Source organism: Galeopterus variegatus, unplaced genomic scaffold, assembly GCF_000696425.1.
Source record: "Galeopterus variegatus unplaced genomic scaffold, G_variegatus-3.0.2 Scaffold118, whole genome shotgun sequence".
Lineage (NCBI taxonomy): Eukaryota > Metazoa > Chordata > Mammalia > Dermoptera > Cynocephalidae > Galeopterus > Galeopterus variegatus.
The window spans coordinates 869,767-886,860 of record NW_007726229.1 but is presented as its reverse complement, the minus strand read 5'-3'; the positions used below and the strand labels follow the sequence as shown (position 1 = coordinate 886,860).

At 35.2% G+C, this 17,094-nt stretch overlaps 1 protein-coding gene across 2 annotated transcripts in view; it reads left to right on the top strand.

Annotated features, from left to right (window-relative positions):
* The window catches only part of CENPC (centromere protein C), a 67,347-nt gene that overhangs the window by 5,667 nt on the left and 44,586 nt on the right, over nt 1-17,094 (top strand). For both annotated transcript variants that reach the window (XM_008587326.1, XM_008587318.1), the window contains exons 3-5: nt 1,719-1,789; nt 2,513-2,607; nt 9,039-9,138. In XM_008587326.1, coding sequence (XP_008585548.1) covers nt 1,719-1,789; nt 2,513-2,607; nt 9,039-9,138 — 266 coding nt within the window. The remainder of the gene's footprint in view (nt 1-1,718; nt 1,790-2,512; nt 2,608-9,038; nt 9,139-17,094) is intronic.

The following is a 17,094-nucleotide window of genomic DNA, read 5'->3' as shown; positions in this document are numbered from 1 at the left end:
GTAAAACACCACCCTTAAACTTGGTAAAATTTTTTTTAAAGGGTTTTTTTTAAATTTTTTTTTTTTTTTTTTTTTTTTTTTTTTCCTTTTTGTCTTTTTTCATGAGCGGCAACGGATCGCAACCCTCAGTGTTGCCCCCGTACCGGACCGGGGACCGGCAAAGGGATCGCAAGCCTCGGTGTTGCTCCCGCGCCTCGCTCAGCCAGTGAGCGGGAACCGGTCTGCACGTGGGATCCGAACCCTCGGGCGGGAGCGCTGCCGCGCTTCCCAAGCGGCGCACTATCCAGTGCGCCACCGGGCCGGCCCAGAAATATGTTCTTTTGCCTACAAGAATCTTGTGTTATTATTTGGAAGAAGAATGAGAATGTTGTAGATCAGGGGTCAGTAAACTACAGCCTATAGACTGGCTAAATGTTTTGTAACAGGTTTTGTTTCAATTTTATTGGAACATAGCTATGCCCATTTGTTTACGTATTGCTTTCAAGCTAGAATGGCAGTGTTAAGTAGCTGTGACAGAGACTGTGGTTTCCAAGCCTAAAATATTTGTCCTTTGGCCCTTTAAGCATGAGGCTGCCAACCCCAGTAGAGGTGCATATCAAAACTTTATACTGATTCAAATTCAGATGTCCCTCAACAGGTAAATGGTTAAACACTGTGGTACTTAACACTAAAAATAGGAATGAACTATTGATATATACAACAACTTAGATGAATCTCTAGGGAATTATGCTGAGTGAAAAAAGCTAATGCAAAAGGTTATATTATATGATTTCATTTACATATAATTTTTTTCAAATGACAGAATTTTAGAAATGGAGAACAGATTAGTGGTTGTCAGGGGTTATGAATGGGGAGTTGGGAGGAGGCAGGAAGGATGCGAGAGGGAGGTGGATATGGTTATAAAAGGACAGTAGAGAGATCTTTGTGGTGATGGAACTGTTGAGTATCTTGACTCAGGTGGTAATATCTGAACCTATAGATGTGATACATTGTGTAGAACTAAGCACATAAACACATAAAGAAATGAGTACATGTAGAACTGGAGAAATCTGAATATGATTAGATTGTATGAATATCAGTATTCTGGTTGTGATATTATGCTGTAGTTCTATAAAATGTTACCTAGTATTGGGGGAACTGGGTAAAATAAACAAGGAATCACTATTATTTTTTACAACTGCCTTTGAATCTACACTATCAATATAATTCTTAATTAAAAAATTTATACAGATTCAAAAGCTGCTGTTAAAATTAATGATACTGCATCAAGTGCATTTGAGAACTTATAGGGAGGAGTATGTTATTTGGAGGTAGTAGGACTTGTGACTTTAGAGTCTTCATTAAGGAAGCATTTCAAGAACAATTAGATCCATTCAAAGAGATTTATGTTCATCTTGAGATAGTCAGCAGTAGTCTAAAACAGCTTAGACATGGCCATCCAACTAGGAATGTAATTGTTAATATAATGACATAGTTCATATACTTCCCTGGGAGCTCTTGGACCATCAAGTACTTGTTTTATCTTCAAATAGTAAAGGTGATATTTTCCTATTAAGCCTATTAAGTAAATTAATATTTTATATAAATTAATATTTTATGTAAGATTTACATAAAATTAATATTTTATATAATGAAATATAGAATTTTCAAATAGATATTTGTAACATGAATAACAGATTTCTTTTGGAATTAATGCATTTTCTCTTCTTTCTTATTAGGGCACCTGATATTAATACAGAGCAGGGCCAGAACATACTGGAAATCTTACAGGACTGTTTTGAAGAAAAAAGTAAGGCTTCATTTCTAGATGGACGTTGATGGTTAGGATGGATGAAAACATAAATTTGTCATATCAATTAATACCAAATATAGCAAATATGCCCTAGTATTTAAATATATGTAAAATATTTTCCACAGGATTTTGAGTACATATGCAATCATTCATATACCTTTTGTTATACTTAGGATAGTACTGACAAAAAATGACAATAATTTGATAATAATTTGTCATCCCTTTGGTTCACACTAGATTCCTGTAATCAAGAAGTCCTTATCATACAAGAGAAAGTATTTCATATAATGGAAATACATGTACAGAATTCTTGGGATTACTAGAGAGTTTGAGATAACCTTTGGTGATTTATATCCCTTTCTAAGGAAGTGGTGAATTGTGGCAAAAACTTTTTAAAATGCTGATCAGCATCAGAAAATACTGGAATAAGAACAGGCCAACCAAAGAAATAAGGGCAGATGATGGGGAAGGATCTTTTTTACAAAAGCTCTGAAAGAGTAGCTGGCACATAGTCATTGAGGAATCTTGTGTGCCTATCTCAATTCCTTATGCCTTTCAGGAGCATTTGAATATTGAAATCGTGTCTGTACTTCATTTAAGCTGACTGTGTTTCAAGAATCAACAGACAGTACTTTGTGTGTCATATGTAGCTAACTTTAATTGTAACCACTAGTTATTACTCTGTATTTCATTTTTTAAAATTTCATACTTTTCTCTTAGGTTTTGGCAATGATTTTAGCACAAATCCTACAAAATCAGTGCTTTCTTTAACACCCAAAATAAAAGACATTTGTATTAAGTCACCAAACAATGAGGTAAGTCAAAAAGGAGAGCTGGTGTAGGTTTAATGTTTTAATGAACAAAGCTATACACATTATACTTATGTACATTTTAGTTAAATTTGTAAGTCTTATTCTTGAAAGGGTATCCTGGATTCTCATTGACTTTTTATAGAATTTAGAGGTATTTTGTGAAAATTTTGATTTGACGTTTTCTGTGTTCGAAATTAGGGGCCTTGGAATTAGAATTATCAAATTATAACAATCATTTTTTACTTCTCCTAAAATAATATTCAAATTAGGTTGTTTTTTTAAGTTAGTATTATGTTTTTTACATTCTATGATGTTGTGAAGCAGTTGGGGGAAGAGGGGAAAGGGGAAGGAAATAGGGTGGAAGAAGGAAAGGGGAGAGGCAGGGTTGAGGCCTGTGGCACCCCTCTCATTCCCACAGGGGAGACCCGGATGCTTCCAGTGGTGGCTTGGTCATTCCAGGCTGGGTGCATACTCAGGGGAGTATGGCTAAAGCCCTAGTCCCCGACCGTCCCAGTTTGGGAACCCAGGGCACTTCTTGTAGCAGCTTGGAAAGTGGGCAGCTATTGAAGTTCCTGATTAGATTGATAAATTTGGTTATTTTCTGAAAAACTGAAGGTACTTCATTGCTATACAACAAAATCAATCGTTTGTTGATTATGTATCTTAAGAGGATAGGTTTACTTAACTATACAAAATAGTAGACTTTCCAGTAGAGTTTTTGAAGCTGATGATCCAAGGCAAATTATTCAAAAACAATACTAATTAGAAAAATCTTACAGTGCTAGAAATAGCATTCACTAGAAACTTAAGCAAGTAATCAACATATTAAATATATATATAGCCTTTTGGTTCCAAGGAATGAAGATAGAGCCATTTCTTTCAGAATTGAGAGGCCTTCTATAATGTGAAAAATTACATTGATTTTTGAAAGTTAAATTAACCTTAAATTTCCTGGGATAAATTTGACTTGGTTATAAAGTGTTAATCTTTTTGATTTTGTTTGCTAATATTTAAGATGTTTGCATCTATGTTCAGGAATGATACTGTCTTTTTTTCTTAAAATGTTCTTGTAGGTAGGGCTTTGGTATCAAGGTTATGCTAGGGGTTCCTCTTCTAGGTAGGATGTAACAGGTCATATAGGCTAACACTCCTTCTGTAATAGCTAGTTAAAAAAAGCATAAAATGCAAACAAATAGTATCTTTAAAGATTCGAGGAGCTGTAGAAACAACAAGGACTAGCAGCTTATAGACTATGGCTAATTTTCTTTACTTCTGAGGCAAAATCCATCTGTACTCACAGTGCCTCCTAATATAGAGGTTTTCCGCTCTAGCTGGTAGGTATAGGCATTATTCTAGGTCCTATGTGACTGAGAGCATTATTTCTCCTCAGGCTTTGGGTGTTTTTTTTCCCCTGGCCTTGCGTGCTTTTCTCACACGCATGCTCTGATCAACAGTTAATTGAATGCTAGAGGGAGATCTTCATATCTCTGGAGTTCTTTTTCTGTGTGGCTATCTCCTCTCCAGTAAATTCTTTACCCTGCAAATTCTAACCACTTCAACCTTCCCAGATTCTCAGCCTCACCTACCTCCTCAACTCAGGGTTTTCCCTCCTTGCACCATAGCCTGTAAACTCTCCAGGCTTTAAGCTGAGGCGATCACAGGGTTCACTTCATTTGTTTTCAGTCTCTCAAGGATCATTTCCCTTTGTGGTTTTAGTTAAATTTCTTGAGAGTCTTGTATATTTTGTCTGGTTTGTAAATCGTTTCTGGCAGGAGGGTAAATCTGGTCTTTGTTACTCCATCTTGTTCTAAAGCAGAGGTCAATCCCATTGACTTCTAAATGACTTGTAGTCCAAAGAAGAAAGCACAATAGGAACAGAAGTTTTGAACTGAATGATAAAAATATGGCTTATCACAAATATGTATAATCAGTTACGTTTCAGTAAAAAAAAATGTGACATCAAAACTTATGAGATTTAGCTAAAATAGTGTTTAAAGGGAATTTATAACTTTAAATGTATGTATGAAGAAATAAGAAATGTTGAATATCAAGGTTCTGCTCTGTTTATGCTGGCCTTGTAAAACGAATTGTTCAGTGTTTCCTTTTTTCTGTTTTCCTGAAGTGTTTTTGCAGTATTTTAATGTTTTAATGAATTTTTACAACCACTATGTAGATAAAGATATAACGCCTGAAGGATTAAGATAGTTATGGTAGACAATTTAGGTTTTCTGTTTCTTTGGGACAGCTCTACTAAATTTTCTAAGGATTTGTTCATTTCATTTAAATTTTCAAATTTATTTGGATAAAGTTGTAATATCCTTCTACAATCTTGTTAACGTCTTTAGGATCTATAGTGATCTTTTTTTCATTCTTTTATATAAGATGTCTTTTTTCATTCCTGACATTGGTTATTTATGCTTTATCTTTTTCCTTGATTAGTCAGGGTTTATCAGTTTTGATCTTTCAGAAAAACCAAGTTTCGCTTTGTTGACCTTCTCATATATGTTTTTAGTTTTGTTATTTTTCTTTTATTTCATTCTTTCTATGTTTCTTGTTTTTATTTTTGTATGGTTAATTTTTCCTGTAACTCTTCAGGTGGATGCTTACAAATAGCAGATATTTTATATGTGTTGTTAGGGTTTTTCCAAGTAGGGCCTTTCCATGCAGCAACCTTGGCCAAGACCTTCACATGAGAAATAGAATTTGTTTACTTGATTTGAAAATGAATTGGGTTAATCAGATCTAAGATTGTATGTATTGTATAGGTTTTTCTGTTTGAGAGCTTGAGATTCCTAGATCTAGTTATTATTTCATATTTGTATGTTTTTGGGTAAAACAAGACATGCCTCCTTAGGTTTAAATTAGAGAGACAAACTTCATAAAATATATCAGTTTTTCTTTTCTGTTTTTTGGGAAAACTTGATTAAGAAAGAATGATCTGTTCCTTCAAATTTAGATCATTTGTGAAACGTATGGTTGGACTGTTCTGGTGGAGATTTTTGTGATTACCACTTTAATGTATTTAATGATTATCTGTTAAATTCTTTCTATTTTTTTTTTGCCAGTTTTGGCATTTTATATTTTTCTTGAAACATTTATTTCCTTTGTTCTCAAATTTGTGTATAGTTAACTTTCTTTTCTGATCCTTCCCATATCTGTAGTTATTTCTCTCTTTTTATTCAACATATTGCTCATTTACATCTTTCTTGAAAAAAATGTGTCTTGTCAGAGGTCTTTCTCTTTTTATTAGTGTTTTCAAAAAACCAGCAGCCTATGCTGGTTCACTATTTTATTCTCTTTGCTATCTTTTTACACATTTTTTTCTCTTTCATTTTTTGGGAGAATGATTTTTAATATCAAAGGCATTATGTACATAGAACTTCAAGTAATTCCACAAGATACATTATCAAAAACAGTAGACCCCATTCGTTCCTCCCCCAAGTTCCAACTTCTCAACTCTTTTGGTCCCATGTTTCTAAATAATGTTTATATTACTATTTCTTGATTTTTTTTTTTTTTTTTTTTTTTTTGTCTTAGGTATTATTTCACTGGCTTTCTACTATGGAAGTTTAGGCTCCTACTTCCCACCACAACACATACACTTCTATTCCTTAGTATAACACATTATAATTTTTGGTAAAATCAGTGTTTAGTGCTTATATTATTAAGACTGTCTAAACAGTCACAGCTATGTAGAATACTAATAGTTAAATTTTCTGTATGTATAGCTCTTAGTTTTCTCTTAATTTGATTTCTTGGTTTATTCATTTGTTGACTTTCTGTGCACGTATGACTAATTCATCACCAGTTTCTGTGACAGAAGTATAAATGTCTTCCTAGTATAAGTAGACACATCAAGTAATTTATTATTTTCCATTTTTTTTCCATTTGAGATATCACTCCTAGCTAGATCTCTGAACCGTTTTCTTTTTGCTCTTATCTGCCCTTAGGCCTGTCACATAGGTGTTGCCATGTGATCTCCCCTTATCCCAGGGAGTCCCTTTGTTTTTCTCCTGAATTGCAGCTCATATTCTTGGATCCCAAATCTTTCTTTTTCTTGGCCTCTTCTTTTTTTTTTTGGTGGGGCTCATCCTTTAGTAGCTTTCTGAGAATTTAAGACCTTAAATGTTTGAAAATACCAGGATTTTACCCTCATGTGGGTAATTTGGGTGGGTATGGAACTATAGGCTGGAAGTTATTTTCCCCTAGACTTTTTAAGGTGTTACTTTATTTTCTTTTAGCTTCTTCTATTGAGAATACCATTCTGATTCTTTGATTCTTTGTGAATGACTTTTTTTTTTTTTTGTCTTTTTTCCGTGTCCGGCAACGGATTGCAACCCTCAGTGTTGCTCCCGTACCGGACCGGGACCGGCAACGGGATCGCAACCCTCGGTGTTGCCCCCGCGCCTCGCTCAGCCAGTGAGCGGGAACCGGTCTGTATGTGGGATCCGAACCCTCGGCGGGAGCGCCTCCGCGCTTCCCAAGTGGCGCACTAGCGCAGTGCGCCACCGGGCCGGCCCGACTTTTTTTTTTTTTTAAAGATGACCAGTAAGGGGATCTTAACCGTTGACTTGGTGTTGTCAACACCACGTTCTCCCAAGTGTGCTAACCAGCCATCCCTATATAGAGATCTGAACCTGTGGCCTTGGTGTTATCACTACACTCTCCCAAGTGAGCCATGGGCCAGCCCTGTGAATGACTATTTTTCTTTGTGAGCTTTTAGGATCTTGTCATCTGTCTACCGTGAACTGAAATTTCACTATACTCCCTGATGTTAGGTTCCTCTAACCCTTTTCATTACGGTTTCTTCTTTGAGATTTTGTTTCCTAGAAGTACTTTTTAAATTTACTTCGCTCATTGCTTTTTACATTAGAGCCTTTTGTCAAATGCCAGTAATCCTTACCTGTCTCCTATTTAAGAGTGTGACATTAAAATGCATTGGAAGCTCTGTATGCATAGTAAGATTTGTAGATTGGAGGATTTCACTGTTGTGTAATCTCTTTGGGCCATTTCATTGTCGATATCCAGGTGTTAATATCTGTAGATTTTTTCTCTTGGCCTGGTAAGTTTTTCTGACAAAGAAATCTCTTATGCTTGAGGGTCTGATTCTAACTGAAAGTGTTCTCAACCAGTTGGAAGGTGTTTGAATGCTTCCACTTTATATCTCTGTTTAGTGTATTACCCTTACTTTCAACTGTGTCTCGTTCTTCTAAATTCACAGTTTCTCTGATTCTGTAACTCAAGAGAGTAAACATCTACTATTCTGATAGAGTTGGGAGGGTAAGGACTCTTTGGTCTCACTACTTTCTATATATTCTTTTAACAACCTTTCTGTTTGCAGGCCTCACCTTTACCCCATCTTTTAGAGGTGCCTTGTTCCTCTAATTACTGATCTTTATGAGTTTCTCCATGAACATGAATCTGTTTCCTCCTGGGCTTTCTTTATTGGTAGCATGTGTCTATTCTCTCTGGGCTGATTAGTTGCTACTAGTCTGTTTTCCAACTTTAAAAAGTTTGTTGACATCTCTCATCTACTCCATTCTCATTGTCTTCATCCTTCTGGGTTCATAACGTTTTTAAAAATCCTTGATGACATTTTAAGTGAGTAGAGCAGAGATTAAGTGAATGGCTGCCTTTCTTTCTTTATGGGATTGAGTTCCGTAGTGTATCCACTGAACAGCAGTACAGTGTTTTCATTATTTATTTATTCCCCTATTGGGTTTTGGTTGTTTCCATGCATTCGTTATCACAGTGAGGCAGTGAACATCTTTGTTCATGCCTCCATATGTACATACTATAAACTGAATGACTCCAGAATATGCACTTCTGCAATGAGGTTATTGAATGTTAATTTTATGGCTTGAATTATTTCAAATTTACAAAAAAATGTAATACATGTAAGATATTAAAAATAATATAAATGAAAACTCATGAACTCATCATTTAGTGATGTTAGCCCTTTAAATGATGAGGCCTGCTATGTTAATTCTTTACTATGGAGAGTGAATTTCAAAATACTATATTTTACATGTCTTTGTATATGTTTTGAACTTTACATAAATGGGGTTATTATGTACTTCTGCAACTTGGTTTGTTTTGGTTAATGTAATCATCTATTCATGTTACTATAGTTTATTTATTCATTGTTGTACCTGATATTATATGACTGTACCATAATTTATTTATTCAATCTCTTGTCAGTGTTGTTTTTTGCTATTTAGAACAGCATTATTTTTGTGGTAGGTTATATGAAATTTCAACTTTATTAGATAATGTCAAATTGTTTTCTAAAGTAGTTACCTCAGTATATAACTCTATGAGCTGGTTTGTTGTTTAAAATACTTGTTTTTTTTTCAGTCTTAAAAACAAATGTGTTTAATCAGAATTGGTGATTTAATAAAGTAGATCTAATGTTGTATTTCTTCTACGCTCAGTGCCAGAAATCGCATCCAAAGTCAGTTACAGTTTCTTCAAGGAAGGAAGAAACCTCTCTGCAATTCATTGTAGAACCAAGTGAAACTGCCAGCAGATCAGGTTGGTGGCATTCCCCTGGATGTTATTTGCCTAGATATTTTTAAAAGGTTAGAAATACCAAAGGTAGCACAAGCTTTGGATTGAGTGACAAGGTCAGGGTCAGCCTAGGCAGACTTATGAAATGGATGAATTTGTTTTTGGTTCCCTCAAAAGTCCACAGTCAGTGCTCTTTTTTCTTTTCTCATTTTGTTCCATTTGCTTTAGTCAGTTATATGTGCTGCTACTTTTTAAAGTTTTCTTTATTTTTCAAATTAGAAGAGTACCACTCCATTTGAGGTAACAGAGTCAAAAGATTTATTTATTTATTTTTAATTAAAAAATTTTTTTTAAAAGATGACTGGTAAAGGGATCTTAACCCTTGACTTGGTATTGTCAGTACCACGCTCTCCCAAGTGAGCCACGGGCCAGCCCAGAAGATTTAAAAGAAAAAAATTATTTCTCCCATCATCCTGCTGAGTAACTTTTAAATCTTTCCATGTTTTTATTGGTGCTCATACATGAGAAAGTATGTAAGCATGTGTGTGGGTATGTGTCTATGTCTATATATACATTCAGAGGAGGCTATTATACTTTTCTTTCACACCAACAATGTAAAAGAGTATGTGCCTTTTACCCGATAGACAATTTCAGTTCTAATTTTTTGCTAGTTTAATCAGTATTATGTGACTTTGTTATTATATTGGTGTTCACGTCCATGAGTGCCGCTGACTTTGAGCATGTTTTTGTTAGTTTATTGGTTATTTGCACATGCTTTTATCTGACAATATGAATATCTGTTATTGTCTATTCTATTCATATTCTTTATCGTTTTTTTTTCCTTTGTAAGAGATCTTTGACTTGAATATCTGTAACCATTAATCTGTAATTGTGTGACTTATTTATCCAATGATCTCTTGGCCATTACAGTTGTTGATGGTATCTTTAACTATATGATAGGTAAAATTTTTTATTTTAATTACTAAATGTGTGACTTTTCTTCTATAGCTTTAAGTTTTCTGTTCCAGTTAAAAGGTCTGTCTTACCCTAATGGTATATGACGTACAGATTTCTCCTCTTAATAGTTTTTTATTTTTAATTTTTTAAAAAACTTTATTTTTTAAAAAATTGAAACATAATTGATTATATATTTGTGAGGTACAGTGTTGAATATAAGTACTTTTCTACAATATGTGATGATCAAATCAGGAAAATTATTATATTCATTATTATAAAACATAATCATTCTTTGTGACCCTTAACCAATTTTTTGTTAACCCTCCTCCCCCTCCCCCTTCCCACTTCTAGTAACCATAGTTCTGTTCTTTCCCTTTGAAATTTCAATGTATTATGGTAATTATTCTTTCTTCCTCCCTGTCTCTCTCCCTCTTTCCTTCCTTCCTTCCTTCCTTCCTTCCTTCCTTCCTTCCTTCCTTCCTTCCTAAGGATCCAAACCCTTGACCTTGGTGTTATAACACCCTCATATTAACATTTCTGAAGGATATAAATATATGACATATGTTCTTTTGTAGAAAAACTCAACATAAAAATGTGAATTCTCACAAAATTACTTTAAAAATTAAATACAATTCTAGTTAAATTCCCCCAAAATTTTATTGTGAATTGGATAAAGCTGAAAGATCACAGGGAAAAAAAAGGCTAGAGAACGGCAGAGGGGCAGTGAAGATATTTACCTTTATATAAGCATATACTGCAAAGCTACTATCAGTAACAGCAATATTGTGTTGACATAGGCAGAAACAAATCAAAATTCAAAAGTGTACTAAATAATATGTGAGACTTAATACACAATAAAAATGGTACATTCAGAAGAGAATGGATTATTTAGTTAATGAATGGAAGTGACACAACTGACCGTCTCAAAGAAAATAAACTTGGAAGATTAGGTCTCATCATATACCAAATCACATTCCAGATGAATTAAAGACTTAAATTTTAAAAAATATATTAATACCCAAAGGAACATAAATCATCATGTTGAAGGGATGCCTGCACTCCCATGTTTATCACAGCTCTGTTAACAATAGCCGAGATACGGAACCAACCTAAAAGTCCATCAAAGGACGACTGAATAAAGAAAATGTGGTGTATATATATATATATATATACACCACATTTTCTTTATTCAGTCGTCCTTTGATGGACTTTTAGGTTGGTTCCGTATCTCGGCTATTGTTAACAGAGCTGTGATAAACATGGGAGTGCAGGCATCCCTTCAACATGATGATTTATGTTCCTTTGGGTATTAATATATTTTTTAAAATTTAAGTCTTTAATTCATCTGGAATGTGATTTGGTATATGATGAGACCTAATCTTCCAAGTTTATTTTCTTTGAGACGGTCAGTTGTGTCACTTCCATTCATTAACTAAATAATCCATTCTCTTCTGAATGTACCATTTTTATTGTGTATTAAGTCTCACATATTATTTAGTACACTTTTGAATTTTGATTTGTTTCTGCCTATGTCAACACAATATTGCTGTTACTGATAGTAGCTTTGCAGTATATGCTTATATAAAGGTAAATATCTTCACTGCCCCTCTGCCGTTCTCTAGCCTTTTTTTTCCCTGTGATCTTTCAGCTTTATCCAATTCACAATAAAATTTTGGGGGAATTTAACTAGAATTGTATTTAATTTTTAAAGTAATTTTGTGAGAATTCACATTTTTATGTTGAGTTTTTCTACAAAAGAACATATGTCATATATTTATATCCTTCAGAAATGTTAATATGAGGGTGTTATAACACCAAGGTCAAGGGTTTGGATCCTTGTACTGGCCAGCTGCCAAAAAAAAAAAAAGGCAAAGGACTTCAATAGACATTTCTCCAAAGAAGATATACAATTAGCCAGTGAACATATGAAAAGATGCTCAAAATGTTAGTAATTAGAGAAAGGAAAATCAAAACCCCAGTGAGATACCACTTTACACCCACCAGGATAGCTGTTATTTAAAAAGAAAAAACATAAGATAACAAGTATTGTCTAAGGTGAAAATAAATTAGAATCCTCATGCGGTGCTGGTGGGAATGTAAGATGGTGCAACCACTGTGGAAAACAATTTGGTGGTTCCTCAAAAAGTAAGACATGGAATTACCGTTTGACCAAAATATTCCATTTCAAGGTATATACCCAAAAGAATTGAAAGCTCATCACAGACTCTTGTACACCAGTGTTCATAGCAGCATTATTCACGATACGCCCAGGTGGAGACAACCCAAGTGTTCATCAACAAATGAATAGAAAAACTGTGGTATAAACATAGAATAGAATATTATTCAGTAATAAAAAGGAATGAAGTTCTGATACATGCTACCAACATGGAAAAACCTTGGGAGCATTATGCTAACTAAAATAAGCCAAACACAAAAGGACAGGTATTGTATGTTTTCACTTATATAAGATATTTAGAATAGGTAAATTCAGAGACAGGGAGAAGGATAGAGGCTACCAGGGGCTGGGGACAGGAGGTAATGGTGAATTAATGCTTGCTGGGTACAGAGTTTCTGTTTGGGATGATGAAAAAGTTCTGGAAAATAGTGTCAACGGTTGCACTTCTGGAAAATAGATAGTGTTGATGGTTGCACAATGTTGTGAATGCATTTAATGCCACTAAATTGTACACTTAAAAATGGTTAAAATGTCAAATTTTATATTATATTTTTCCATTAAAAAAAGTTTTAAAAACGTTTGTCTCCTGATTTCCCATCCTCCCCTCCCTCTTAGTATTGGGTCTCTGAGTTTCTTATTAAGGTTAATTCTAACTATATTATAATTTTTGCAGTATTCTGAATAGATTTTTTTTTCAATTTTAAGTGGCTATTTATACAGAGAAAATTTTAATCTAGTATTTACCAAGGTTTTTTAAAAAAAATAAATCCTAGACATTTATTTATTTATTTATTTATTTTTATTCATTTATTTATTTTTTTTTAAAGATGACCGGTAAGGAGATCTTAGCCCTTGACTTGGTATTGTCAGCACCTCGCTCACCCAGCCATCCCTGTATGGGATCCGAACCCGTGGCCTTGGTGTTATCAGCACCACACTCTCCCAAGGGAGCCATGGGCTGGCCTGAATCCTAGAAATTTAAAAATGAGAATCTTTCAGTTTTTTTAAAGCCATATAGCCATGTTATCAGCCAAAGAGAGGTTTTAGCTGTTATTTTATGTTTGATCTATCTGATTATTTCAGTCTATCTTTTTTTTTTTTTTAGTCCTTTTTGAGACCGGCCGCACCGCGCTCAGCCAGTGAGTGCTGTGAGCGCACCGGTCATCCCTATATAGGATCCGAACCTGCGGCAGGAGCGCTGCTGCACTCCCAGCGCCGCACTCTCCCGAGTGCGCCACGGGCTCGGCTGTCAGTCTGTCTTATTGCCTTTGCTATAATCTTTGAGTCAGTGATTCTAGTGGTGATAGTAGGCATTTGTGTCTTTTTTATGATTTTAACTGAAATTATATAAGTGCTTTGTCATTTAAAATAATTGTGGATGGTTTTGGGTAAATTTAGTCTATTTACGCCTTTAATTTCTTCTTGTTGCATTAGCTAGCACTTCCAATATTATCTTAAATAAGAGTGAGGAGAGTAGAAATCCTTGCCTCATTCCTGCTCTTAGAAACCATCCAGTCTTTCATTGTTAAGTAAAATGTTAACTGTAGGTTTTTTTGTACATGCTTTTTATAAAGTTTGGGAAGATTTCTTTTTCTTTTTTTGGCAGCTGGCTGATATGGGGGTCTGCACCCTCGACTGTGGTGTTATAACACTGTGCTCTAACCAACTGAGCTAACCAGCCAGTCCAGGTTGGGGAAGTTTTCTATTTCTAGTATACTGAGAGTTTTTAATCATGGATAGATATGGATTTTTGTCAAATGCATTTTCAGAATAAATTGATATGATCACATGACTTTTTTTCTTTAATCTGTTGATGTGGTGGCTTACATTGATTGGTTTTTGAATGTTTAATCAGCCTTACATACCTGGAAAAATTTCTACTTGGTCTCATGGTATGTTATTAATTTGAGATTTTTCCTCTTTTTCAGATGTATGTATTTAGTGGTATCAGTTTCTCTTAGCATTGCTGTAGTTGCATCCCACAGATTTTGATGTGTTGTGTTTTTTGTTTGTTTCACTTATTTCTCTGTATTTTTCAATATCTTTTGAGATTTCTTTAACCCATTGGTTATTTAAAAATATTAATTTTCAAGTGTTTGGAAGTTTTTCGTATTGCCTTTCCATTATTAATTTCTAATCATTTTATTTTATTATTTAATTAAAAAATTTTTTTGATTTCTGGCAGCTGGGTAGTATGGGGATCTGAACACTTGATCTTGGTGTTATAACACTGTGCTCTAACCAGCTGAGCTAACCAGCCAGCCCTAATTTCTAATTTTGTTCCTTTATGACACAGCATGTACTGTGTGATTTCAGTTCTTTTAAATTTGTAAAGATTTGTTTTATAACACAGAATACTGTCTATCTTTGTGAGTGATTCATGGGCACTTGAAAAAAAAAATGATTTCTATTATTGGGTGTAGTTTTCTATAAATGTCGGTTATTGTGTATTATTACTGCATTAGTTTGTTTTGTGTTGCTATAACAGAATACCTGAGGCTGGGTAATTTATAAAGAAAAGAAGCTTATGTGGCCTGTGATTCTGGTTGCTGGAAAGTTAGGGATTGGGCAGCTGTATCTGGTGAGGGTTTCATGATTCTTCAACTCATGAAGGAAAGCAGAAGGGGAAATGGGTGCATGCAGAGAGAGATCACATGGCAAGAGGAAGCAAAAAAGAAACCAAGGAAGTCAGACTCTTTAAAAACCTGCTGTAGCAGTAATTATTCCATTCCCAGAAGCGCAAGAACAAACTCACCTCCATTATGTATATATACCATATTTTTTTATTCATTCATCTGTTGTTGGTCACTTAGGTTGATTCCATATCTTGGCTCTTGCGAATAGTGCTGCAATAAACGTGGAAGTGCAGATACCCCTTAGACATACTGATTTCCTTTCTTTTGGATTTATACCCAGTAGTGGGATTGCTGGATCATATGGTGGTTCTATTTGTAGTTTTTTCAGAAACCTCCATACTGTTTCATCTAATGGCCATGCTAATTTACATTCACACCAACAGTGTATAAGTGTATTTCTTTGCATCCTTGCCAGCATTTGTTATTTTTTGTCTTTTTGATAATAGCCATTCTAATTGGGGTGAGGTAATATCTCACTGTGGCTTTTTTTTTTTTTTTCCTTTTTGTCTTTTTTTGTGACCGGTAACGGGATCGCAACCCTCAGTGTCGCGCCCATACCGCGACCGGCAACAAGATTGCAACCCTCGTTGTCGCGCCCGCACCGCGCTCAACCAGTGAGCAGACCAGTCTCTATATGGGATCCGAACCCTCGGCGGGAGCGCCGCCACACTCCCAAGCGCCGCACTCTACCAAATGCACCACCAGGCCGGCCCTCACTGTGGCTTTGATTTGCGTTTCCCTGATGATTAGTGATGCTGAGCATCTTTTCATACACTTGTTGGGCATTTGCATGTCTTGAGAAGTATCTGTTCAAATCATTTGCCCTTTTCTTAATCAGATTTTTTTGTTGTTGAATTGTTTGAATTCCTTGTATGTTCTGGATATTAATCCCTGTTGGTTGCATAGTTCGCAGATATTTTCTCCTATTTTGTAGGGTGTCTCTTCGTTCTATTGTTTTGCAATGCAGAAGCTTCTGCGTTTGATATAATCCTGTTTATCTACTTTTGCTTTTGTTGCCTGTGATTTTGAGGTCTTATAAAATTTTTACTTAGACCAATGTCCTGTTTTCTACTATTAGTTTCATAGTTTTGGGTCTTACATTTCATAAAGAGTTAGCTTGTTTCAGTAATTTTCTGTATCTTCCTCTTTTCAATTTCATTGATTTCTGCTCTTACCTATATTTTTTCCATCCTTCCGCTTGGTTTGGGTTTATTTTACTCTTTTTTTCCCTACTTTTTGAGGTAGGAACTTTATACTTTGGCTTATAATCACTACACACCCAATAAGAATTGCTAAAATCCAAAAAAAATTGTTTTTCTAAGTAACTCCTCTTTCTTTGTGAGTTTCTGTCTTTTCATTTATTTCAAGAGAATTTGTAGTAGATTTTTAAAGCATTTCTATGAAGTCTGCTTTAAAAATCCTTGTTAAATAATCCCAACATCTCATTCATTTTATTTGTTTTCACTGATGATCTTTTCTTTTTTTTTTGGCAGCTGGCTGGTGCAGGGATCAAACCCAGGCCTTGGTGTTATCAGCACCATGCTCTAACCAGCTGAGCTAACTGGCCAGCAGTGATGATATTTTCTTGTTCAGATTGTGTTTTTTTCTGGTTTTTGGTATGATGAGTCATTTTGATTGTATCCTCAGCATTTTGGTTATTATACTAGGATATTCTTGATCATATTTAAATCTTTTGTTACAACACGTAATTGCCTTGTTTTGGTTTAAAGCATAAGTATTTCCCTACTCTTCTGTGTTGATTTACAATAGTAGTTAAGTGTTCAGAGTCCTAGCAGTTGTATTTTGGTTTGCTTCATTTTCTTTTTTTGGCTGCTGGCCAGTACAAAGATAGAACCGTGAACTTTGGTGTGATCAGCACTACACTAACCAACTGAGCTAACCTGTTGGGCGTCTCCGGCGGCTGCACAGGACCCCAACAGATTTTTCCTTTCCCTAGAGGGTTGGGGCCAAAGGGATTGCCCTTTTCTCCCCCCCAGGACGCAGGGCGAAAGGAGATCCCAAGAGATGGGTGCATACCGCTGCTCTCCCAGATAGGGAACAAACACATACACAGGCAGCGGGGGTTCTGTCAGGCAGTTCCGTTTATTGTAACACAAAAGATCATATTTATATGCTTAGCAGGGGGGCATTTCCAAGCTTAGGCCAATCCTTGAAAAGGTCAAATGTGCACGTGCCTTGCCTCTCTATGCT